At 41.4% G+C, this 27,446-nt stretch overlaps 1 protein-coding gene across 1 annotated transcript in view; it reads left to right on the forward strand.

Annotated features, from left to right (window-relative positions):
* The window catches only part of LOC147891232 (Transducin/WD40 repeat-like superfamily protein), a 75,679-nt gene extending 58,374 nt beyond the window's left edge, over positions 1 to 17,305 (forward strand). Inside the window, exons 10-16 of the mRNA XM_087389928.1 lie at positions 1,611 to 1,686; positions 1,822 to 1,907; positions 11,037 to 11,169; positions 11,539 to 11,671; positions 11,935 to 12,092; positions 12,206 to 12,404; positions 17,095 to 17,305. Of these exons, the coding sequence (XP_087246054.1) occupies positions 1,611 to 1,686; positions 1,822 to 1,907; positions 11,037 to 11,169; positions 11,539 to 11,671; positions 11,935 to 12,092; positions 12,206 to 12,404; positions 17,095 to 17,288 (979 nt within the window). The 3' untranslated portion in view covers positions 17,289 to 17,305. The remainder of the gene's footprint in view (positions 1 to 1,610; positions 1,687 to 1,821; positions 1,908 to 11,036; positions 11,170 to 11,538; positions 11,672 to 11,934; positions 12,093 to 12,205; positions 12,405 to 17,094) is intronic.
* Positions 17,306 to 27,446: the final 10,141 nt, after the last annotated feature.

Genomic DNA, 27,446 nt, shown 5'->3' on the forward strand with positions numbered 1-27,446 from the left:
TAGCAGACACTCTTTCGAGGAGGCCCCATCCAGATGCAATGCCTAAAAGGCCTCTAGTTTCAGCAGTGACCATTTCATATCACAATGAATTGGATGACATGGTAGATCAGTATGCAGATGATGCTGATTTTTCAAGGGTACATGAACAGCTTGTGGCTGGGCAAAAGCATGACCATTATGCCCTCAAGAATGGTTTTATGATGATGCATGGAAGACTCTGTGTCATCAAGCAGCTTAGGCACAAGGTTCTCACAGAAAGTCATGCTCCGCCATACGCTGGTCATAGAGGTATTGAGGCTACAGTTAAGGCTGTGGAACATTATTTGTATTAGCCTATGTTGAGAAAGGATGTGGATGCCTATGTCAGGACATGTATCACTTGCCAGAAGGTGAAATATGATCAGCAAAAGCCAGCGGGGCTGTTGCATCCTTTGCCTATTCTAGATAGGCCCTGGCAAAGTATTGCCATGGATTTCATATGTGATTTGCCTCGTACATCCAGTGGACATGATGGGATATGGACTATAATTTGCAGATTCAGCAAACAAGCCCATTAGGTTAACGCATTCATCCTTCCACTGGTTATCAAGGACGAATAGAAGGTACCATACTGAGAGGATAGCTGGGACAGTAGAGTTATGGCCATGTCCTTGGAAGATATCTGCTTCCCCGCCTGGAGGATCTCCTGCTGAAGTTCGTGTAACTTGTTGATGTGTTTTTGCATCAATGAAGACTTCTTGGGATCCAACAATCTCATTTGGACTTTTAGGGAAACCCTCTTGGTGGGAGAGGTTTGATTATACAAGGATGCCAAGTGCTCTTAGATACTCTTGGCTCCCGTCATATGCTTCACATGATTAATCACTTGAGGAGTACAGTTAAGAAATATAAACGACCTTACTTCCTTTTAGATTTCTAGAAGGTGACTTGGGTCCTATAAAAAACTTGGAATAGATATTGGGATGCCAATTTCTTAAAGGAAACATACATCTCAATAATAGGTTGATTTTGTTTGCTTTGGGTATATTCATCGCAAATATCATGTTTCTTGGGTGAAGGTATTTATGAGACATTATGGGATTTTTTGGATCACATCCTTAAGATGGGATGTTTTGGGATTGCACTCTTTAAGATTTCCAAGTTCAAAAAACAATATCAAATCGTAGATCAGAAATCACTTTATTGCCTTTGAATATATTGTAGAAAAGGGATGGCTTGGACAATTGCTGGTGGATGTGGCATAATGACAAGTTTATATACAACAAATAGGGCGAGCTGTTATAACAATTCTGTAATGAGGGCGACCTATCACCAAGCGAGAGCATTGTGGACGTGTCAATAGCTACACATAAAATCATTGGGTCTTTGTTTTTATATGTGAGGATGGGTGCATAGGTTAATTGTTGTCCTTGGTTGCAAACCTTTACAGGCAGACAAAAAGAGGTCTGCATGAATGGTTGCACAATATAGTGTTAAAAAAATTCAAGTATGTTTTGTACAAGTGCATATGCTAAGATGTGGCAAAATTATTTAGAGAGATCGAAAAAGCTCTCAATAGGATAGAAGCATTTGCTGATGGAGTTTCTTTTGTGTGCTTTTTACCTGAACAGCACAGAGGTATCATGTTTGGTTTACCATCCCTTTTTGAACATGGCTGTCAGCTGCTGCAAAGCTGGGGAATTCAAGGTACTTGATATTACTATGAAGTGGTTAACATAAAACCCCCCGCGCCCCCCCCCACCCCCCCCTTGCTTCCCTTTTTTCTCTCCCAAAACCCTTGCCAGGGAGTTACTGAAAAGTCTGACGTAAAGCTTCTTTCAGGTGTGGATACAAAATGATGTCGAAAAAGAGGATCAAAATGTGCCAAACTTACCTAGCTGGAGATGTAGATCTGTGGGATCCTATCAGTATGTCTTCATTTATCATTGATTCCTTTTGAAATCTATAGCTTGTGCTCCCAGCTCTATGATGTGTCTAAGGGATTGCATTTCGGGTTTCTAGGGTTCAGGGAGATGGCAGATCTTTGTAGTGATTTTTTAAATACATGCTTCCCCCCACATGTTGCAGGACCTTCCAATTTCAATGAACACCTTTTTGTATAAGAAATCTGTGTGTCTTTCGTCTCTTCCTTTTGTTCCCAATTTTTAATAGGATATTGGGGGGAGTAGACAACACGATATAGATTTGATGAAGACAATTGGGACAGTGTGGACATCTTTATGAAAGATTGCAATGAGTCTAGGGTGTGAGCTCATGCTCTTCCAGAAGTATAATTGGCAGACAAAGGCCATTTGTGCGTAAATCTCTGCTTCCTAAATGTGTTCTATGATGTGTTATTGATCACAATGTTTGCCATTGAATCAACAAGAAGAATTGGCACGTGCAATAACTATATCATGATTGAATTCATAACCACACACAGTGGAATTGCAAGAGGAATGAAAATCATAGTTTCCAAACGATAGCATTCCGGAACAGTAAGGTGGACACCGACCTGCAGCTCCTCCCATCACGCCTCCTCCCCTTTCCCCCCTCCCTCTTGCTGCCTCTCCTCCCCCAGGTTGCTGTCCGCCCCCTCCCTCTTGCCGCCTGTGTTATGGTCAAGCCGAGATAACATGACCTTGGAAGGATCGGTGGACATTTTCCTTTAGAGGACCAACTCTTGTATTATATTTTATTGTGCTTTAAATATACGGAATCAATGTCAAGGTCTTTGGTGTGGGTGATATGGCATAGACTAGACGAATCTAGGTTGAGGACCTAGGTGCACCTAAATGTGTGAATTGCCAAGGGGCAAAGGAATTAATGTTTATCCCAAGAGACGGGTAAAAGGGTGCATGCTAGGGGCTTGTAGATGTTTACACATGGCATCCAGATTCGTCTAGGCGATGAGGGCTCTGCAAAGGCTTGTTGAAACAAAGCGCACATGTGAGCCATACGCTGGTTGGAGAAAGCCTTCATTAAAGAGCCCGTTCACGTAGTTGGTGTCACGATGGCCTTCTACACCTATTTCCCCCTCTATGGTGGTGGGAAAAAAACAGTTTTTGTTTAATTTATTCCTTGTACCTCCGTCCAGCTTTCGCAAGCTGGCATCGGTTGTTATAACAGCAACGTGCGTGTCGATGTTATGGGGAACTATCTTCTTACGCTGTTCACTTGCAATTGTATGCTGCCCTGTCCAAATCCGAACGATTCAGTTATAATAGTCCAACGATGTTAGCAGTTTGAACTTGTAAAAGGGAACACGGCAACAATTATGTATCTCATTGCTCTTGTGATGGCGTGAGGTAGCTGGCAGTACAGTTCGATGCCGATGTTGCAGATGGTCTGCCTTGGAATTCAAGCTCAAGCTGAGTTGATCTGTTCACTAGCCGTTGGTATCTTCGTTTGAGGCTGAGTCTGGAAAGTATGCCTTCAGAAACTACAGTCAGATGGAACAAGACAGTGGGCTTGAAGCCTTCACTTGCATAGTCTAGCGGATTTGCAATTGACCAAGGGGCTTTCTATTCCTTTAAATTTCACAATTTACAATACATAGATCTACTTTAGTTTGCGACTGGATATATGCCTGTATAGCTATTGTTTGAGCATTTTGAGTTTATAGTTCATACTTGGAGGTTCGAATTCTATTGTCGTAAATATAGTTTCAGGTGCTGCTTATATATTAAGAAATACGGAGTTAATTTAGATGAAAGGACAAGTGGCCAATCATGAAGTCATTGTGTTGTTTGACTTTGCGTCAACACACAATGTAATTAACTCCAAGATCGTAAAGAGGCTGAAATTAAAGACTAGTCCATCTGACTATGCATATACGGTCAGGATGACATATGAAAGTTCAATTGAAGTATGGGACCAAAGGGTTACCTAGGTGGAACTTCGAATTCAGGACTATGCGGAGAAGTTGGATTTCGAAATGACCAAGCTTGTTCACGCAGATATGGCACTGGGAAAGGCTTGGCATTCTAAGAAGAATCCAGCCATTGATTGGAAAAAGCACATTTATTAGTTCAAGATGAACGATGTGTTGTATGTGGTGCAAGGTGAAAAGGTTTTACCTCAGGGACCGTTGGTTTCTGTAATGGAAGTTTGAAAAACTCAAGAAGAGTTTTTGTTTCTTTGTATGGCATCCATAGAGTTGAACCATCGACTGTTGGCTGATAAAATTGCAGAGTTCTTTGACTGTTTTAGGGATGAGTTGCCTTATGGATTACCTCCAGAGTGGAATGTTCACCATAAGATTGAACTTATCTCGGGGCATAACTTGTAAATAGGCCTCCCTATAGGTTAAGTTTTATTGAAGAAGCTGACGTGTGAAGGCAATTGGAGGAATACCTCAAGATGAGGCAGATTCAGCCCAGTTTCTCACCTTTTGCTTCGCCAGTGATATTAAAGGGAAAGAAAGACGATACTTTCCGTCTCTATATAGATTATAGAGCACTGAATAATATCACTGCTAAGCACATGTATCCGATGGCTCGGATCAATGATTTGCTAGATGCATTACATCGAGCCATAATTTTCAGTAAGATAGATCTTAAGTGTGGCTACCATCAGATCCGCATTAGAGTCGAGGATGTGCATAAAACCGCTTTCAGAAGCAGGTGTGGACATTATGAGTTTTTGGTAATGCCATTTGGACTTACAAATTCTCAAGCTACATTCGTCATGCTTATAAATGATTTACTACTCCAGTACATTAGAAAGTTTGTAATACATTTTATTGACGATTTTCTTGTTTTTAGCAAAAGTATAGTTGAGCATTATGAACACTTGAGAATAGTATTCAGTACTTTGAGAAAAGCCAGTCTGTATGTAAATAAAAAGAAAACTGTGTGTTGCATGGTAAGACTTGAATATTCCTTAGGGGATAGACAAAGAAATGGTTGCGATACCTATCCCTCAGAGTTTGACCGCTTTGCAGCGATTCTTGGTTTTGTCCAATTTTATTGAAGGCATATCAAAGGATATTCCGAGATAGTATTGCCATTGACTGATTTAACCTAAGATAAAGTACCTTTTATATGGGAATAGAATCAACAAGAAAGTTTTAACGCCATAAAACAAGCTGTGGTGTTAAAAATAGTTGATCCCCAAAAACCTTTTTTCAGAGAAACGGATGCAAGTGGCATTGCGGTAGGAGCAGTTCTTCTCCAAGAGGGAAGGCCAGTAGCCTTTGAAAGCAAGAAGCTTCTCCCTCTGAACGAAATTGGCCAACTCATGAATTAGAGTTGTATGCCGTTGTCTATGCTTTTGAAAACATGGAGACATTATTTGTATGGTTCAGAGTTCTATGCAGATGTAGATCATGATACTCTAAAACATTCTGTAAATATCTTGACTTGAGGGGCCGCCAAGCTACGTGGGCATGACTCATGCAGGAGTTCAATATGATAATTCGGTATTGGAGAGGAAAGGAAAATAAAATTGCTGATGTGTTATCGTGCATTATGCATAACATGCGTTTCACAGTATTAAAGAGCGCTCTAATGATTGAAATTAGGGAAACTCAGAAAGAGGATGAGTCCATCAGGAGCCTTTGGCCTAAGGCTCGTGTGCTTAAATTCGGAGAGAACGATGATCTGGCATCTAGAGAAGGCCAAACATATGCATGATATACCATAGCGGATGGTGTTGAAACGAAATGGTAAGATAGTAGTACCTAATCAAAAAAATCTTAGGGAGAGTCATTCAACAGTGTCATGATAGCCCGTGTGCGGGACATCCAGGTGTCGAGAAGACATATGATCTCGTAAAACGAGATTTCTTTTGGCCAAAAATGAAAATTCATATTCATGAATATGTGACGCGTTGTTTTTCGTGTCAAGTGAGTAAGGTAGAGCAGGTGAAGCCACCTGGCCTTTTATAGCCCTTGGAAATTTTACTAGGTAGGTGGGAGAGCATTTCCATGGACTTTATGGTTGGTTTGCCTACGGCACAAGGTGGATATGATTCTATCTTTGTGGTGGTTGATCGTCTTATCAAGATAGCTCACTTCATTCTGACTAGGGACTCTGCTAGTGCCCCGCAAGTGGCATATTTGTTTATTAAACACATATTTCATTTGCATGGATTACCCAGATCCATAGTGTCAGACAAAGACGTTAAATTTACTTGTCATTTTTGGACTGCAGTGTTTGAGGCACGAAGGACTGAGTTGGGAATGAGTAGTGGGGATCATTGTGAAACGGATGGTCAGATCGAAATAGTAAACTAAAATTTAGAAGAGATGCTTAGAGCATATGTTTCATTGAGGCAACATACGTGGGACAAGTGCACTATTGGAATTTTCTTACAATGATAGAAAACATTCCTTTGTAGGAATGAGTTCGTTTGAGCTGAGAACTATGGTTATAGCCCAGCAAATCCAACTATGGTTGGAATATCTTAGTGCCACGAACTATGTGGTCCAGATGCGGGAGATGCTAGCACTTGTGAGAGCTAACATCCGCCAAGCTTTGGATAGAGCTAGGGCATATGCGGATGAAAATAGATCCGTTATAGAATTTAAGGAAGGAGAAAAAGTTTTTCTTAGAATTCCTTCACACTCCACGTCTTTGATTGCAAGAGAGTGTGCTAAGTTATCACCCCGATATTGTGGGCCATGGTTAATTCCAAAAAGAATAGGCAAGGTGGCCTATAAATTAGAATTGACACAGGGTTGTAAGGTGCACTCAGTGTTTCATGTTTCTCGTTTAAAGAAGTTTTTGCACACATTGAGGTGTTGTGTTTCAAGAGATAGAGGATAATGCAAGAGACAACCAACAAGAATCTTGGACTAAGGGACCATGCAAGTACGCAATCGGAAGATACCCACGGTGTTGTTTGCATTGCATGGTCTACCTTTATCTAAGGCTACCTGGGAATCCATGTATCAGATGCAGATAGCATTCCTAGATTTTATCATCGAGGATGTTGATACCTGAAGAGGGAAGGAATGTTATGCTCGAGCCGAGATAACATGACCTTGGAAGGGTCGGGGAACATTTTCCTTTAGAGGACCAACTTTTGTATTATATTTTATTGTGCTTTAAATATACGGTTTAAAGAATTAATGTCAAGGTCTTTGGTGTGGGTGATATGGCATAGACTAGACGAATCTAAGGTGGAGGACCTAGGTGCACCTAAATGTGTGAATTGCCAAGGGGCAAATGGAATTAATGTTTATCCCAAGAGAGGGGTAAACGGGTGCATGCTGGGCTTCCAGATGATTACACATGGCATCCAGAGTTGTCTAGGGGGATGAGGGATCTGCAAAGGCTTGTTTGGCCTCCCTCCCTGCTGCTGCCTCTCTCCCCTCCCCCTCATTCCCCGCTGCTGCCCTACCCACTTCTGCCTCCCTCTTTGCTGCTGCCTCCTGCCCTTCCCTCCTACTTTTGCCTCCCTCCCCCCCCCCCCCAACACACACACACACACACACTTCCTTCTCCTCCCTCCTACCCTTCTCCTTCCTCTTAGTTTTTTCTCAGAGTGATGGTTGGATCCTAATTCTGTTTAAATCAGCCTTTCATCTTCGATTGACCAATGGCTATCAAGTTTAGGCAATCCTCGTCCTCTTCAACCGGCTGTGAGAAATTGCTTTTTCTAAATATGAGCTGTTGAGCTTCAGGAAGATGTGGATTTCGAGAGCTCCACCATTCACTTTGCACACATCCATGGCTCTAGGACTCAGGTTAGGGGTTGAATGCTTCTTGCCTCGCCTTCATAGCCACCCTCCTCCTATCAGATGTTTGTTTATTGGGGCGAGGTTTTTATCAGGTGGTTTTTGATTCTTCCAGAGTCGCAGGTACCATGCTCGAGGTTAGTCCCTTGGCACTTAGTTCTAGGAAGTTTTTTCTCACCTTTTTCACTATAGTAGCTTCGACATAGTGAAGGAGGACAGATGAGATCTCCCTTGTCCTTGGTTTACTATCTTCCACAATGAAGCTATCGGTTCTGATGGAGTTCCTAAAGTTAGGGTCATTGTCATTGACTCTAACTTATTTGATGACCATATTATGCTCTAGCATCCGGATGACTTTCTCTTTTGGTAGAGAGTTGAGGTGTCGGGCAGACAAAACCAGTGTGGGATTTGCAAGATCTTTGAGTAATTCACTAGAGATTGCCTAAGGAAGAAGAAAAGACCCAAGAATCCCTTTGGTGCGCCTCCTTCTCGACAAAGTATTCCTTCAGCACTTTTTGCACACACAACACTTGCTGATGTGCCTCATTGGGTTGTGGTGAGATTCGGCATGGCGTACCTTCACAAGCTTCCATAGACCAAGAGCCCCCTTCTCCTATTGCTGGCCTTGTCCCTCACCCTGTTTTGGTTGTGGCCAGAGACGACATTCTTTCACCTCCTCTCGTAGATCAAGAGACCACCTCCCCGGATCCTGGCCCTCCTCTTTTTGAGTAGCCGCCTTCCCCTTTAGAAGAACATGTACCCCTTCTTAGTCAAGGGCTTAGGGTGGTTTGTGGCTATGCAGCCCTTTTGTAGGGAGGGATTTTTATGGACTTTGGTGCCGTTATTGGTTCAGAGGAATGCTTTTGCCCCTCTAGTTGGTAGTGGAGACTTGGCAAAGTTTATGCCCTCCACCTTTGTTGATGTTGTTCTTCCAGATTATACCGATAGAGCGTCCATTTCCATAGGTTCGGGGGTCCTTTTCCTAGTGGACTTTCCTCCCCTCCATTACTCCAGGAGATTCACTTCATAGGAGGGTGATGTTTCTGCCACTAGGTCAAGTAAGGTTTCCCAATCTACTTCTTCATGTCAATGAGGATTGTTAGCTGGAATATTCAGGGTCTTGACAGTGTCCTCATTGTCGGCAAAGGTAGCTGATTCATAATCAGCTTCGTTCAGGTGTCACTGAGGGTCTCATTGATATTCTTTTTAGTTAGGGATATAAGTGGGCTATGCAAAGTCATGTAAATTGCTTTCCGGCTAGCCTCTAGAGCAAAGTGGATTTTACTTCATCTTGGTGGATGTAAAGTTGGCCTTCTTGATGCCCCCAATCGTAGAGGGGAACATGTCCTTTAGTGGAAGGAACTGCTTTCCTAGGCCCCCATTGCAGATTCATGGATTATTGGAGGTGACTTCAACATGGTGGAGGTGCCTTTAGATTAAAAAAGGTGGCATCCGTTTCTCTTGGGAGAGTAGCTCGGGATGCTTTTGTTTCACACAATCACTTACTCACCCTCCCATTCACACCCCCACACACACTCTCTCTCACACACAAGCACAAGATGGATATTTATATGAGACACTCGCAGATGCACCCAGTAAATCGACACAGCTCTACCAATTGATTGGCTTCAAAGAGACGATCAAGCTGAGGGTACACAGGTTCAGCGGCCAGATGTTTTCTCGAGCTTAAGTGTTCTTTACACGTTATCTACATCCTATGAAACTGGGGTGGAGTGCAGAAGTTGCTAGTCCTCTGCCTATCACTCCATATTATTGGCTGATGCAAATGAGAAAACTTACAAAGTCTCTGGTTTCATGTCCCGCAACTTGACTCTAACGCTGTACTCAAATGTGAAGGCCTCCATGCCCAACTTCCTTAATAATAAATAGACTATAGACCTAATGCAACTCGTACATTATTCCCCAACACTTGCTACCACGGAAGACAGTCCGCCGAGGTATGACCATAAGTGTACAGAATAGGGAAAAGTTTGAGCTTCTTGTTGCCCATCCACCAACTGAGCTTACAGGATATAACCTTGGAGCAAAATACTATTTCGTAATGGAAATTTTTTAATTTACCTCTTTGACAAGCTTATAGCAGCAATCTCCATGATTTTCAGAAAAAAGTTCTTTATAAGGAATCCCTTAGAAACCTGAATTGATAGATTATTGTTCACCTAGTACCACCCTCGCCTGTTTCTGAATGCACCAAAGCTCAAAAGCCCTGTCCTTCAGCTCAAGGGAATCAAAATAATTATAGAAACTGCAATCTCTCATTCCCACATAGAGGCAACATTCAGGGGCTCTAGGGACACTAGATCCCTTACACACAATGTCCATGCAACACAACATGAAAACTTACAATGTATCTTATCCAAGAATACTGGAAGAGAGTTGGGAAAAGTGCGTGCTAATTTATGTGAATGAGTGTGAGTGAAGAGTGAATGAAAGAGTGAGAGGGGTGTGCGATGAGAGGGTGAATGTGTGCATGAGAGAGTGTCAGAGTGTGTAGGTGAGAGAGGGACTGTGAATTTATAAAGTTCTCAAGAGTTTTAGTGGGTAAGTATATGTGTGTGTGTGTGTGGTGAGCGATAGTGAGAGCAGGCGGAAAGAGGCCAGGGTGGAGAAACAAGCAGTCTGGATGGAGAGGATGTAGTGTGGAAGGATGAGGGGCTGTATGGTGGGCAAGGAGAACGTATGGAAGCTCTACAGAGTACAACTTTCTTACTGGCTGTAACAAGTGGAGCAGAGGGGCTAGGCCAGGTGGAAGGCAGGCTGAAGGGCAGAAACAAGGGGGAGATGGGGGTGGACATGCTGAGAGGTCAGGAAGGGAAAGGAGCTGGAGGGTGAGGAGAGGGAAGCTCGGCTGTTGGCAAAGCTGAGGTTGAGGGAAGGGCGCAGGTGAGGCCTGAGGGTGAGAGGAGAAGGGAAGGGTGGGCTGAGGCAATGCTGGAGCAGAGCTGGGGAAGTGCAGGAGCTTCAGGAGGACCACTGAAGGAATTGTTTGACCTGGTTTAAACTTTTTTAAATGCAATAGTTTAATATAAGAGATGTGGCCTCCTCTGGGCTGGGGTGACCTCCAGTGAAGAAAACGTGAATCATGTTCCAGATTATTCAAGGCAGTATGTTCTTGTTTTAAAATTTGGTTAAAATAGCAGCATAACAACTTTAAAAAAAAGCAGCAATGGTTTAAATAGCATAACATACGAGCACAACATAACAACCATAAGTGGTGAAGAAGGCAATGAGATCTTATATTTTTTAAATGCAGTGGTTTAAATCTGAGAGGCATATTTGATTTGATGAGTTTGTGGTTGTCAAAGTTGGATAAATTGTAAGACTACTGTACTAAAGTTGGAGTCACGTGCAGGCAAAAGCCAATGTATTGTGCTTCTTTTTCTCCAGATGGGACTCTCTTGGCGGTTGCTGCTGAAGAACTTATCACACTTTGGAATCCTGCTTCAAATGGCTTGGTGCATGTGTTAGCCAGCAATACTTTGACTGTGAGCTATCTGGTCTTATCAACCCAGCTTTGAAGAAGGCCTACTTGTTTCAATTAGTCTTTGTATTGGTCTACATAATAGTATTCAACTTAGTAGAGCCTCTGTGGGAGCATTCAACTTCATGGATCAATATTGCCCAGATGGAAGATGTGTCTTATCGACTTTAATGTGAATGACATAGCTTGCAGGCTTTTTTTTTCCACGAAAAAGACTTTTATTAAGTATGAAATGAAACCTGCAACAGCAAGCTCAAGGCGGAAATACAGCATGCAATAGCCTGCAGTTTTTCAAAATGGAGTCTGGTAGTTGAATGGAAGATTGTTTTTCCCACAACTGTTCTCACGTGACATTTCTTTTGATCCATTTCAGCCAGTAAAGTTGCTTTCCTTTGTGCCAATGACACACCATCTTATATCTGCATCCTGGGGGGAGCATCCACAGCTGACAGTTTGGAGTTTGGAAACTCTTTCTATTTGTTGGTCATATGATGTAAAAGTAAAAGGTAATTTTAGTGATGGAGACTTGTCCCTCCCCCCCAATCCCCTCTCCCATTGATAATGCTAGGGTAGGTTCTGTGCTCTGATTCATAGCTTCCATAGTCATGTGGTTGATTCTGACAAGGGGTCAGTTTTATGACAGATCAGAACTGATAATATTTTAGAGAGTTTACTGGGGCATTTCTAATCTATAAATGGGCATGTGGTATCTGATGCTTAAATGTTTTGATTTCTGGGATGCTAAATTTGAGGTGGGTTGTTTTTGCAGCTCTTGCAGTGGACTTTTGTCATAGACATTTTGCAATCCTTGCACCTTCAAGCCAGACAGCAAATAGGAGTAAAGCAAACAAAACAACTGGCCAGGCACTAATTGCTGTTTTTGACGTGGACACTCCTTTTCCGAGTGCAATATGGAGTGCTCAAGATGTATGCTGTCTTTTGATGACTTGTCAATTAGATTCTCATCTTCCGTTGAGGGTAGGTGCTGGTCCTCATGTTCTTTGCAGAGTTTGAAGGGGATTTTGTTGCACTTTTCTCAGGTCGAAGGTAGTATCTTATTTTGTGTACCACCAAATATGGTATTGTCTGACAATACTGATACTGAAGAGCAGTCATCTCCAAAGATCCATATCATTTTTATGAGCCATCAGGGAGAATATGTCATGTTCAATCCCTTTATTGCACAAGATGAGTCAGAAACAACTTCCAAGAGAAGATTCAGCACTTTAAACAAGCAAGGTACTTGCAAGACTCAACTGCACATACCCTTGTGTAAGCAGGTGTGTGACCGTGTGTGTGCATGTGAATGTGTGCTTTTTGGGGGCCATATGGAGAGGGAGAAAGAAAGACATAAAGAAATATTAACATCTTCTGGAGGCCTCAGGGGCCTATGAGACAAAGTACAATCACAAAAGCAACTTGTGCAAGCCACTATGGGCTGAGGCAAGGGCTCACTTGGGCCCTTGCTGCGTGCTATACTAAGAAACTGAAGTACTAGAAGTAGAATTAGAACTCAGAGATCCTATGATTGACTATGTGATTGGGGAGATGCGATCGACTATCAGCTACAATCCTGGTGCCATGGCAGCCCTCCTGTGGGATACGAAGATGTCTCATATCTGTCTCTGCTGGGTCATATGTCCATTGTCATTGCGGTGGGGGGCGTGGCCTCCATGACCTCTGTATCTGGTAGGCCATATCAAGAGTGACACCTTGACTCTGACGATCCCCTCTGAGTAGAGCCAGGATAGGCTGGACCTCCATTGTGCATGCTCTTGTCAGCGTCTTCCCTATGTGTGGTCTGTGTCTCTGGATCCACGGCTGCACGATCTCTCTTCCCGCTAATCCACTCTACCCTCATTCCAGCTAGCTCCTCCACTATGCCAGTGGGGCTGACTCAAACATGTAGAAATGTGTGACGTGTCCGTGTGTCTGGTCCAGCTCTGTCCCCTATGCCACCGTCATCTCCTGCTGTCGGATTAGGGTCGTTCTATGTCGTCGTATCTCGATTGAGTAGACTAATGCAAACCCGATCATGAAAGTGGATGAGCCTAGAAAGGGGCCCAAAACTGTGCTTCTCCTGAAAAAGGCAGTGGTATCGAGACCACGAATTAATAGTAGACCGGGCATATACATAAAAAGTTCTCCTTTGCCTCAACCTCCTCCATTGTGCAATAGTTTGCAGATCCGCTGCTCTCTAGGTGTGCCCGTGGCTCCCACTATCTTGATCCTCAGTTGTTCGGAAGAGATCTGTGGCTGCCCAATGGCAATCCTCAATGCATGTGAGACTTGTCTGTCCACCAATATTGGGGTCTGATAGTTTCCATCCTCTGATACTCTCAAGTAACGATCACGGTAGAACTATATCTTGATGGGGAACTCCTGATTCCCCTGCCCCCCCAAAAAGTCTGACATATAGAGAAGGAGGCGTATGGGCTGGTACAATAAAGCTGATTCAAGTTGTCTGCCTCTAGATGCATCTTTCTGTGTATGCCCACTACAAGTCAAAGCATGTAGGGCTCTTAGACTGAATTGGGAGATGTGGCCTGTTTGTTACAATACTGGCTAGTAGCCTGAGTTGTCCCCACGATGGCCTTGGAGGTGTTTAGCCTCTTGGATGCATTGATGCGGGTCCTGTTTCTGAGAATAGAGGAGATCTTGGCTACCTCTATGGCATCTTGGCTGGGACATTTACTGATATCAGAGGTCATACAAGTTTTTGTCGGTTTGGGCTCTTGGTCCATAGATTGTGCTTGAAGGTTATGCAGTGTGCTGTCCTTGTCCTCGTCTTCCACTTGCTAGAGGCCAGTCGAGTTTGGGTGTGGCTTTGGGCTGTGTGATGCTGCATGGCTTTAGGTGGAAGAGGGCCAAGCATCTCTTATAAATAGTTTCAGATCCCTCCATGGAGAAGGCAATGCATTTGCCCTCTAATCTTGTAGAGGGAAGCATGTGGAGGTCTTGATAATGGACTGCATCTAAGTCACACATCAAGTTTCGTTGGAGAGGGCTTACAAGGACCATCATGGTCCATGAGTTGACATTATACAAGCCTATATAAATACCAAGGAGTGCTGAAATGCTAGCAGTTTTAATTATCTGCCTCAAGACTGTCATATCCAAGGTCATCTTGAGTCATAGGATGCATGCGGTGTTGAGCAGCATATTATGACACGTTGTAGAACCCAATAATGACTGGGCTGGAGCTATGACACTAGAGTGTCACACAGCGGCAATTGTTTTATGCTTGGAGCTTCATGCATATCTTGGTTCAGCAAAAAGAAGCTTACAGTTGCTACTTCTAGCTGTGGAGCTGAGTACAAGGCAACAGAAAAGGAGTGAATGGGCACGAAGCTCTAGGGTAAGGTTACCACAATAAGAGCAGTAGCAGCAGGAACAATGGGTAAAGGCAATACTTTGTATTTCTGCATTTGTAGACTTCAGAAGACATTCGACACGGTCCCTAGAGAGAAGCTTTGGGCACGAATAACAAAACTAGGGGTCCCCCAAGACCTAAGGGAAGGCATGCTTTGAGTTTACAAAAGGGTGTGGGCTGAACTAGCAAGGCCACTACTCAAATTCTAAGTGAACAAGTCACTATCTTCAGTGATATAGGCATCAAGCAAGGATGTTCCCTCTCACCAATACTATTTGGGCTAGTCATTGATGAACTAGATGATTGGATGAGGGCTCATATCATAGCAGGGTCACAAATTGCAGGCTACACACTCCTGTTGTTATATGCAGATGATGTGGTCCTATTTGCAAAGGATGAACATGAACTACTGAGACACTTGGATGCTTTATACGGATTCTGCAGATTTTCCAGAATGCAAGTAAACATCGCAAAGACCAAGGTTATGATCATTGGGAAAAGACACATGCATCCCACTTTCAGGTTTGAGAGAGGCATTGGAGATGGTACACTCCTACAATTACCTGGGCCTAGAATTCACAGACTACTACAATTGGAAGATGTGTGTAGAGAGAAGGATCCTAGGGGGAATGAAGGCCCTTTCAGCCTACAAAGCTCATGCAAAAATTACCACATCTGGAATTGGGGATGCTAAAACCTCTATCCACTACACTAGTACAAACCGTCATTCTTTATGATTCCAGGCGTGGGTCCCAGGCTCGCTAGAAGCTCATAGAAGATTGTGGAGAGAGTGCAGAAAGGTTTCTAATCGAAGAGGGAATCAAGGTTCAAACTCCCTACCCCATCTTGCTATCTGAAGCAGGCATGCTACCACTATTAGGGGAGACCTAAGCCAACACATCAGGTATTGAAACACAAGGGCTGGTACAAAACAGGAATAGAGTGGCTGGGATATTGGGTGATCGATGTATCAGAAGTTCCGGGCACCATTGCAGGACCCAAAACAGAAGATGATCTTCTATGCCAGGTTTTTCACTGGATGTGAAATCACTTTGTTCGGTGCTTAAGAGACTGGTAGATGGAAAAGTGTGCCATGAGAGGATCCGATTTGCAGCTTATGCCCATCACAGGACATAGAGGACGAACGCCACACACTCCTCACCTGTCGAGCCTGTCAGCATATCAGAGAGAAATACGAAGTGTAGGTCTCCGCACACACGAAGTTGCACATTCTGTTCAACCCCCCACCGAAGAGGATATAAGCTTACATCAAGGATGTATTGGCACATCGCAGTTATTGAGTACACAAGCTCCCAAGCATGCTTACGGACACAAACACGAGCTATTGCTGTTGACAGCTATTTTTAGAGCTGCAACATGTATTTTTTTCATGGATTCTCCTTTGTCCTATAGATCTTGTTTGGTGTTTTTTTCATGGATTCGTGTTTGTTCAATAGTTCTTGTTGGGTCTCCAACAGACATTAATAATATCATATCACATCATATCAGCTCTCTCTCTCTCTCTCTCTCAGGATTCATTCTCATGCTCATCTGCCTTTGTCTCATGTTTGGTTTCCTATTGTTCTCTTGCATGCTGTTGGCTTTGTTTCTGTAGTGTGCATCAGGTATACAAGAATTTAGAATGTTGTGAAATTTGAACAGCGCTTTGTGTTAATTTAGTAGGATCATAAACATTTCTCCAGTTATAGTAAGCTTCCTTTTGGGTTGCTATTTTGGCAGTATGTTTCCCTCGAATTCAAGTCAGGTGATTTGTTCTCAGATTTTGTCCCTTGTGTATAGGTTTGGATGTTGTTTCCAGAAAACATTGAATGTGTGAATTTGAAAACCATGAACAAAAATGAAAAAAAAGTAGAACCTGGAAGCACTTGCGAAGGCTACCCAATTATAAAAGGAAAATCTGTCACCCCGCATTTCAGCTGTGTTCTTACGTAGCAGGCACCCTTCTACTCGGATTTGGTGTAGGGGCTGTAACTCATCCCAATCAATGTTCTAGCACTAAAAGGTGGTCTTCTGGTTGATACAAGCTTGTGAGATGGATTCTTAGTGGTTGGCAAGTTCTTCTCATTCATTACCTTCATAGACTCACCACTTCTTAGGAGCCACATGCAGGGGATCACATTTTACAAATGTTCCCCTTTTTTTCTATAAGATCCGTCTTGGCCATCTTGTTGGTGCTAAACTTATTTCCAATACAGAAGCAACTGTCTTGATTTAAACAAGTTGTTCTCAACATTAGTGACCCTATGTTTTGTTGAGTATCAATGTTTTGTTGAGTATCGTCATGGATTTTAGTTCTGTACCTGCTGGTGGGTGTTGTCATTGTAAACATTGCCAATGCTTATGCTTTCCACGTTGTGAAGAAAGCTTATATATCTCTAGTTTTGTATAAGGATGCCTGCGTGTTTGAGACAGTAATTTGCAAACAAAATTTACAATTTATTTGTGTAGCTTACCTCTCTATGGAAGGTTGGAAGATATAGTGTTTCTCTGGTATGTTCTCAATCAAGGGTTTATAACTGATGCCCTTTTTTTCAGGTCCATCTGCTTTTGAAGCTGTATTTGGGAAAGCTGCAACTCCACAAGCTGACATGAAGACTGACATTTCAAAAGTCAAAGGTGTTCAACCCTGGGGAAATCTTTTGAACTGCCCATCCCATTTAATTTCCTTGACAAGTATTGGATTTTCTTATATTGAATCTTTATTGGAAAAGCGAACTGATGATTCATAATAAATGGAAAAGCTTAAAAGAAAAAGTTTGCCGTTATCTTTGATTAATGGGTATTCATTTAAGCTCTTCAAATTCAGCATTATATGTAGACACTTGCAGTCAGGTTTTTGCTGTCAATATGTCACTCATAGTTGGTCTCTCAGTTTTTTGGCAGCATTAGATTTGATACATGTGTGGAGGTAGATGATTTTTTCAAGGTTCTATTTCGTCACATTTATGTTGGGATTGCATTCGAGTACGTAAAACTTTACCTTTCGAAGTTGAATCGAGCATTATATAATGGTATGGTGGGGCATAGCATGGTGTGTGTGATCCTTTTAGTGTACATTCCCACCACGGCTTGGTGCATTGTGAGGAACCTCCTCCCCTTCATCTCTGGTGCTCAACCTAATACAAAGACCTTGTGTGATTCTATGCTCTAGTGTATGGTATTGTAGGGTTTGTGAGTAAACAAAATTCTGCATTTGGAAACCTGTAAATGTCGAACTGAACAATTAATTCGACTGTGGGCCATAACATGACGTGTCAGTGACTTCTCACTCCCCAGCTCATGGATACATTGTCCATAGGGTTTTTGCATTGTGACGTTGCCCTTCATCTCAGAGGCTTGATAGCAAGCTAAACTGTATGCCGAAATATATGGGCATTGGGGTGTAGGGGGTTTGTGTGTGTTAAAAGAGTCTGCAACCTACTCAGGAGACAGAAGCACCTTTGCGTACTCCAATTGACTGAAGATAAACTTTTGTATTGCCAGCAACTTTACCCTGGCTTGATTGTCTTCTAATGGTTAATGGAGGAGCATAACAATACGGATCTTATTGAAGTTATCAGCCTTTCAGCTTTTGTGGGCAAGTTTGTATGGGCATGAATGTGTTTTGTGTCTCACAAAATAGGAGTGTGATGTTGTCTGATTTCCTTGAGGTTCGTGGTCTTTTGTTTTGGCCAGCTTTGAACTTCAAATGCCTGTTCTTCATTTTCACAAGCATGAGCCACCAACTAGCCATAATTTTCCTACTTTTTCAGGAAAGAGCATTTGTGCAAGAGATTGCAAGAGTGCCTTTTTGGCCGGGACTAGTGCTTCTTGGCCCTTAGTTTTTTCTAAATTTCTTATGGTGACTGCAAACTACATGTCACTACTCTATCCTAGGAATTTCTTAGCCTTCCACATGTGTGCCGTATATATGTTTTTTTACTCACGCTCACGACTTTGGCGTACTCACATTCAGTCTACTGACTAAATCCTAACAAGAGGTCCTTGAGGACTTTGGAAGGTGTCATAGGGCTACCTATAGAAGCCAACTTGATAGTTTTTACAATTAACTCCTTTGTTTCTCCTTTTATTCTAATTAGTTTTGGCTTTCCTCCAATCCCTCCCTAATTGTCGTTGCACCACGTTGACTTATCATGCCCCCTAATTTTGCATTGCTTTGGTATGTTTCACCCATGGCCTCCCTAAAATGGTTGAGGTAAGCGTTTGGGGTTTTAAATCATATCTATGATATAGAATAATTGCGTAAATTTAGGATCACCTATGCTAAAATGGAATTCCTTGAGCCCATGTAGAGGTCTTAAGGGGGTTATATCTACCATTTTGAATACATCATTTGTAGAGAATATGGTTGAACTTCCTAGTTATTTCTATAGTATGTAGGTATGAGATTTGTTTGCTAACCTAAAATCTAGTATCTTTCTTGATAGTTAGCTTTGATGGTATCCCCTTTATAGGCACCAATTAAGATTTAGCTCCTCATGAAGGTCTCGTCATTTAGCCCGTATCAATCATAGCAATTGTATGGCTTGAGAGTTGTATGATTGGCATCTCAGGTGTTAGCATGTCGTATTTGGTAGTAAATAGCAATTGTATGGTTTAGAGAGTTGTATGATTGGCATATGAAGTGTTGGCATGTCGTATTTGGTGAGTTTACTCCCATTGATAAATCCATCAAATGCCACTTCCTTAAAGGATTGTAGTTTGAGTGTACCATGGGCTTTCATTATTTTGATATAAAATGGACGAGTCTTTTTGTATTTGAATTTTCCTTTATGTTTTTGAGCACTCTAAAGCAGGACTAATTACTCTTCCTCCAACTTGAGATTCTACTTGTGCAATGCTTTCCTTCTCATTTTTTATGTTTGTCATTTTGCATGCATTGATCTCTAATTTTATCAGTCTTTTTGATAAAGCATTGCTATTTGTAGTGCAATACTTAGTTGGGAAGAGTAAATTCCATACCAATAGTTGTATGTTAACCTAAAAGGGGTGTGTAGTGCTACCCTCACAGGCAATTCGGTATGGCTACTTTATTGTTGCGTGCAACTTGTGCCCCTTGTTTGATAATCTTGCTTCCGTGATTTAGGTAATTTTATAACTTTTTTGTTAGTGGACTCTAGTTGTCCATTGGATTTCATGTAGTAGGCCTTGGATTTTGTACGGATCATTGAAATCGGGCCAGAAACCCTCAAAACGAATCAGGTCTTATAGAAACACAGCTTGGATCCTGCATTTGCAATAGATAATCACCAAGATAGACTTGAATTTCAAAGATATCATGGAAAATATCTGCTAGTTTCGCGTGACCAAGAGCGGCAATAGATTTCTTCTGGGAATCAAAACGAATTAAGAGAGGGGGAGAGAGAACAGAGATTGCTACTTTCACCAATATTTTACAAGAACTTCGCGATAGAAACTGGAGAACACAAACTGAAATATGAAATAAGAATTGCAGCACTTATCTCAAAGATTCTTTGCGATAGAACAGATGGAGAGAAGGAGGAGATGTAGCACACACATCACTAGGGTTGAGAAATAAGGGGTGGATCCCCTTGAAGGTCTTTATTGCAATAGAATATTAATTTGTACAACTGGCTCTAAAAAGAGCATGAAGTTGAGTACAACTCTTGAATGAATCTGGGAGGCTTGGGGCTTGTCTTTTATAGACTAGGCCTAGCAAAAAGCTAGGGCTTGCTTTCTAAAACCTACTTTTACAAAAAAAACCGACCTTCTAGGCTTTCTTTTTAAATCTGGTGCTTTTGGTGCCTTTTTTAATCTAGTGGGCTTTGCTTTTAAAGAGGTGCCCCTTGTCCATGCTTTTAGGCCTCGTGGGACTTGCTTTTTGTGCTTTTCTTCCCACTCTTGGATCCTTTTTGCACTCTCTTAGGTCCTACACATTGCACAAACAAGTTCCAACAATTTCACCCATTAGAGGTTAGCGAAATGCATGCATTCCTATTCTTGGACTAATCCTAGTCCCATGTGGGCGTTCCCATAGTTCTCTTTTACTAATGCAAAGCAAAAGTAAAACAAAGCGTATTCTAGTTAACCGAAGTCAACTTTCTTGACCATTGTCAATGCAATAAAGATTCCTCTTTATGTCTTGAGAGAAGTACCAATTTGGTGACAATCATCGTGATCATGACATCAAAAAATTGAGAATCTTTATGAATGACTCTAAAAGGCAACCAAACCTCAAAGTGATCTCATGATAGATGAGTAGTTGTTCTTTGTCTATTTGTTCGAATAGCCAGTAGCCATTGTTAACATATGTGAGTTTAGTTGTTCTAGTAGGGTGAATCTGCTATAATCAAATCCACACTGTGTAAAGGGTCAAGTAATGTCGTCTTTTGGTAGATGTCACACCTTGCAACTTTAGTTTGCATCTTTGCACAACCTTGTCCATCCTTTGCAACAAGCTTCTACTATGATCTCACTTGAAAAGTAATCTTCTATTGATCCTTCATTGGCTAAATAAGAGTGGAGCACAACTTCTTGGGCCCACTTGTGCAGTACACCATATTTTCTTCATACATAGAAGGATTTGTTTTCTGATGCGTTTTTTCCACTCGTGTTGGACAAGTCTATCTAAGCCCAATCCTTCACTTAGGAATCACAATGTCCTCACCCCAATTGTGTGGTTCTTAATCATGACGTAGAACGCATTTCATGGTTCATTTTCTAGCCCTTTAGGGGTTGACCTATGATCAATGTAGAGAGGCCTTGTAGTGTTGCTTCCTTTGTCGAACGAGGATCGTGAATTGTATTCTATTAGGAGCAATAATAATTTACAACAACGTCCCATGTTGCATGGCTTGTAGAAAAGCATTTGGTGATAAGATAGGAAGAGAATTGATTGGAAAGGAGGTATTGTTTATATTTTTAAATGGTATACACCATTGAAACGCCTTTTGTTTGATTGGGTAAGCTTGTCTTACAAATTTAGCATCCTCCTCCATAGGAATTGGACTACCACCTTTGATGGTATCCCCTTCATGTCTTTGTATGACCATGCAAAGCAATCTCTACATTTTGTTAGAAGGCCCTTTAGTTCTTGAAGCATTTTCTAAACATAGTAATTCTATGTCAATTTGCTTAGATCTGGCAGGGGCCAACATATGTTGAATGTTCTCCTTAGATTTTTGCTTAGCTCAAAGTCCTGAGATCTCCCATTATGTGCTCTTGGACATCATGCGAAGATCAAGCATTTCTTACTCAAGCATACTTTTTTTGGGTTCAATTAGGCCCTTGAGCCTTACCAAGGTTTTCCTTATTTACTTTGCCTTTGCGAGGGTACTCGATCAAAACCAATACGAAGTAGATAGATTGAATATTCCTAGCTATCTTCTTGTGGTTGAAATGTAGATGAACATGCTTTGCCTAGACCTTCCCCTTGCGAACGGGGTTGACGAACTTGGGTAGCTAATTTTATCCAGTTGTTCTGGCCAAATGTTTCAAAGGATTTATTTATATCCATCCCACGCAACACAAACTCGAAGGGTGGACTTTACTAATGGGAGGAGAGATTGGGGCATTTGAATTGTCTATAGTGAAAAAATGGCTCCCCTATCTCCCCCCACTTGTTCAAAGTAAGGGGAGTGAGGCTATGTGACCCATCAAAGGAAGATGAAGCAACCCAAAATTCCTTGTTGACCCAAGATTCCTTTTTGACCCAAGATCGTGTTCTAGGATTTGTGCATAAAGGAAAGTTAGCATTTTGCATGCTCAACCTAGGGAAAACAAGAAAGTATCCTTGGGGCAAGATCATGTCTAGAGTAGCTTGTTTTTGCATGGAGGTTCTCAATCCACACACGTGTGGATAGTTCTTCATTTCACTTCGTGGACACTAAGAGCGAGACCTATGCCTTTTTCCTAGTAAGACTCTTGATCTCTTTAATGGTGATTGCTTAGGACCAACATAGATAGGGCTATATGTGCCTCTTAAATACCCAATCGGGGGCAACCGCAAAGAAATTAGAACTACCCCTTCTTGAGAAAGAGATAGACCAAGAGTAGTGGATTTCAAAGTAATAGCGGTTGATCATTTAGATTTTAAACTCACTACTCTCTTTGTGGAGCTATGCTGTTCTTGCTTTTTATGCAAAGAGGATGTAGAGTGTCAAGAGCTATTGTTGTAGAGGGGTCCATTGCAATTCATAATTTAAGATCATTGTGGTGGATTGATGGTTCAAATTTGTCATGAATTGGCTAAGGGAGTGTCATTATTGACGAATCCCTAACAACAAGGGATATGTATTCATCATGTGTAGGCTAAGCACATCTAATGCAGTTAAGATGTTTATCCAATTAAGAGCATCTTCATCCTCTGATTGGCCTATGTGCCTTACCACTCCCTTATATCTTTGAGCTTTAGATTTTTGGATGAAGTACTGAGAGGTGGCACTAATTTTCCCCAATGGTGACACAATTGGTTCTCCAATCTTGAAGTATCCTTGCCATTATCAACAAAAGATCATCCCAACATGACATCATAAGTTCTTGGAGTTTTAGGCCCATGCTATTACTACACATTTAATTGCGAAAAATAAAGTGATACCTTTGACTAAAGTGTGTGTAATGATGCCTAGGGTTTGGGTCAAACACTTTAAAGTTTGATGATGTTGGTGGTGTTTTGCTTAGTGAGGAAATGCGATGAAAAAGCACATTTGAAACATTCAATAATTATTTGACTCTTGAGAATAGGGGAAGACAAAGGGAGATAGGAAAGAGACTAGGACATCGTGACGAGTCAAATCCAAGTCCCAAGGGAAATTGGAGTGCTAGCATTGTGCGAAGAAAGGACACTTGCAAAAAGCATGTCGGTTGCAAAAGAAAAAGAAAGGAGATAGACAACTGGAGAACACAGAAGAAGCAAATGTAGGAGGTGCTATGTTGCAAGATGCCTTAATTCTTTCATTGGATACTATCATTGATGCATGGGCAGTGGACTCATGGGTTTAATTTCATGCTACACCTCATAGGAAATATTTTCAAGTCTATGTTCAAGTTGACTTTGGAGAAATTCATTTAGGTGATGATGAAGCATTGAAGGTTGTTGAAAGGTCAAGGTGTTGATTCAATTGCAAAATGGAAACCGATGGTTGCTTAAGGAGGTAAGGCATGTTCCAGATTTAAAAGGAAACTTAATTTCAGCAGGACAATTGGATGATGAAGGCTGCACAACCACATTTGTAGGATATTTGTGGAAGGTCACTAAAGGGTCAATGGTAATAGCAAAAGGACCCAAGATAGGTGCGTTGTATTTATGTATCGATAATGCTTACTCCTCCATTGGTTTAGCTTTTACAGGAGCAGATACAACTCTGCGGCATCATAGGATTAGACACATGAGTGAGAAAGGGATGCAAATTGTTCACTCAAGAAAGATGTTTCTAGGTTTGAAGCAGATTGTGTTTATGGAAAACAAAAGAGAGTCAGATTTATAATAGCTAGGAAACAAAAGAAGAGAGAAAAGTTAGAGCTTGTGCATAGAGATGTATGCAGTCCTGCTGATGTATCATCTCTTGGTGGTTCTCACTATTATGTTACTTTTAGTGATGATGCAACTTAAAAAAAATTGGGTTTATTGCCTTCAAAGAAAATATGATGTCTTTGAAACTTTTAAGAAATGGAAAGCTTTGGTTGAGAATGAGACAAGAAAGAAGTTGAAGGCTCTCAAGTCTAATAATGGAGGCAAATACTATAGCAAAGAGTTTGATAGTTATCGTTCATATAATGGAATTTATAGAGAGAAGAAAACTCCAAGAATGCCACAATAAAATCCTGTGTCAGAGAGGATGAACAAAAAAATCATGGAGCATACAAGGAGCATGAGACTACAAGCAGGATTGCCCTTACAGCTTTGGGTTGAAGCAGTGGATACAAATGTATACTTGATAAAGAAATCGCCTTCAAGTTCCTTAGATGGTGGCATTCCAAAAGAAGCATGGATAGATAAAAAGGTTAACGATTATTTTCTGAAGTTTTTGGTTGTGAAGATTTTGTCCATGTTGATCAGAGATTGAGAACAAAGCTTGAGGCAAAATCCAAGAATTGTATCTTTATTGGATATATAGGTAGTGAGTTTGATTATCTTCTGTGGTATTATAAAAGTAACAAAATCATTAGGAGCAGAGATGTCATATTCAATGAAAGTGTTATGTGTAAATATGATTTGTAGAAAAGGAAGAAAGAAAATGTGACACATAATACACAACTCTTGACGAAATCATTTAAAACCATACACAAAACCAAACTTGTTCGGACTAGTTACCCAAGGTAGCCTATACTATGTAGCCTCCTATTAAATATGGCATGGCCCCCCTAACTTAAATTCAATATTGGGAAAAAATAAAAAGGGCCCCCACCCCTAATGTATAAGCTTATGCCTCATTTCAAAAAACCCCCTATTGTACACTCACGTGATATCATAAGTTTCCCCTTGTGAATCCCCTGGGGATATGTGATCTTGTTATTATATGTTTATGACATGCTATTTTGAATCTTGTGGCTGTAGAGTACTTGCATCTTGAACAATTAGATGTGACGACAACTTTTCTTCATGCGGATTTGGATGAAGAGACTTATATGCAGCTACCATAGGGATACGAGTTCAAAGGAAAGGAGGAATTGATATGCAAGTTGAAGAAAGTCTGTATGGTTTGAAGAAAGCTACAAGTCAATAGTACTTAAAGTTTAATGGGTTTATTGTAGAACAAATTTATAGTAGATGTCATTCAGACCATTGTGTTTATTCTCAGAAACTAGATGATGGCAGATCACGACCTTGTTATTATATGTTGATGACATGCTAATTGCAAGATCTAACATGCAGGCTATAAATGTGCTCTTGGTAAATACATTTGCAATGAAGGATTTGGGTGCTACAAAGAAGATCCTTGGCATGAGAATAACAAGAGATATGAAAAATCACAAGTTGACATTGTCTTAGAGTGAGTACATTGAAAAGGTATTGGAAAGGTTTGAAATCCACAATGCAAAACTTGTTTCTACACCTTTAGCTAATCATTTTAGATTATACAAGGATATGTGTACCAAAACACAGGAGAATATTGACTCTATGTCAAGGGTTCCATAAGCTTTATGTATGCAATGGTATGCACAAGACCAAATATTGCACATGCATCAGGAGTTGTGAGCAAATTTATGAACAACCGAGGAAAAGAACACTGTATGGTTGTAAAGTGGAATCTCATTTATTTGAGAGGTACGAATTCTCATGCATTATATTTTAAAGGCTCCAACATTTCTTTACAAGGATATATTGATTTAGATATGGTAGGTGATAAACATGGAAGAAGCACCACCATTAGGTATGCTTTCACTATTTGGTGGAACATTAGTAACCTGGGTTTCAAAGTTGCAAAACGTTATTGCACTTTCTACAATAGATTTAGAATATGTTGTAGTTACAGAGGCAAGTAAAGAGATGATTTGGTTGCAAGGGTTTATGGAGGAACTTCAGGAGAAGCAATAATATTGCAGCTTGTATGCTGTTCATCTTGCAAAGAATCTAGCCTTCCATTCAAGAACGAAACATATACAGCGTAGGTATCATTTAATCAAACTATTTTTGGAGGATGGAATGTTGAAGCTAGAAAAGATACACACTAGTCAAAATCTTACAGACATTTGACTAAGGTGGTAACTCAGGGAGAAGGGCGTGGCTCACATAGCAGGAGAGCAATGGATATGCTACTTGTATCTTGTATCTAGTTAGTTGTTGGATAAGAAAAATGAAGGACTGGCTATTTCTCCATGGATGTAGCTTGTAAGTGCACCGGTTATGGGGGGTTCCAAGCCCCTCCCCCTAGCCATACAAAGAGCCTTTATGTCCTCTTAGAAAAACCTAGTAGGCATGAGAGAGAGAGAGAGAGAGAGAGAGAGAGAGAGAGAGAGAGAGAGAGAGAGAGAGAGAGAGAGAGAGAGAGAGAATGAGGTTTTTATATCCAAAGCAATTCAACACACACATTTGATTATGGGATTAGTTCCCATCCCATTCCACATGTCATCAAGCGGCTGGCCCCTTTGCCTGAAGCATTCTCCATGCACAATTGAGGGGTGAAGGCCACCACCTCCAACACTCCCCTGTGGAGAAAACGAAGGCCAAAACATGGGGCTTAACCAAAACCTCATCATGGCTAAAGACAAGACCAGGCTAGTCAACAACAAAGGCCATCCCCTGCAAAACACCATCGAGTAGCCACTGCTAAAGCCCACGGGAGGAAACACATGCATGGCTACCAAACAAAGTCGCACTTACACACTCCCATCATCGGATCGCGACATCTCCAGTGGCACATCACACAGAGGTCCTGTCCAAGAAAGGCCGCCATTGCCACATGTCATCTAACACGGTAGCCTATGCCAAAAAGTCTGCCTGCTTTGATACCATATAATCATGTAGAGTGTGCCACGTGGGCACCGAGTATGGGGGTCCCAAGCCCCACCTTCTAGCCATGCGAAGAGCCTCTCTCTCTGTGCTAAATTGATAAGAATATATTGGGACTCTACCATTGTAGATTTTGCATGTTCCCTTTCCATGGAATCCATCACAATTTTCATGCCACTTTACTTGTTACATAACAAACAAAAATGTGTCAATGCTAATGCTTTGAATTATACTGAATAATGTATTAGCTTCCCAAAATATGCTCATATTGTATCAATACATTCACGAATTACATTTTATTTTGATCATCCCTTGTTACATCGAAAATAATAATGTGTCAATGATTAGAACTTAAAGAAGGTCACCATTGTGAAATTGGCATCACCTCAAACTTGGAAATTTGGGATGCAGGTCATTGTTTACTTGGGTGTAGCCATTTTTGGTGAGGTTCAAGGAATTTTCTGTATATAGGTAT

Source organism: Dipteris shenzhenensis, chromosome 18, assembly GCF_047967505.1.
Source record: "Dipteris shenzhenensis isolate YYH24624 ecotype China chromosome 18, Dip_SZ_1.0, whole genome shotgun sequence".
NCBI lineage: Eukaryota > Viridiplantae > Streptophyta > Polypodiopsida > Gleicheniales > Dipteridaceae > Dipteris > Dipteris shenzhenensis.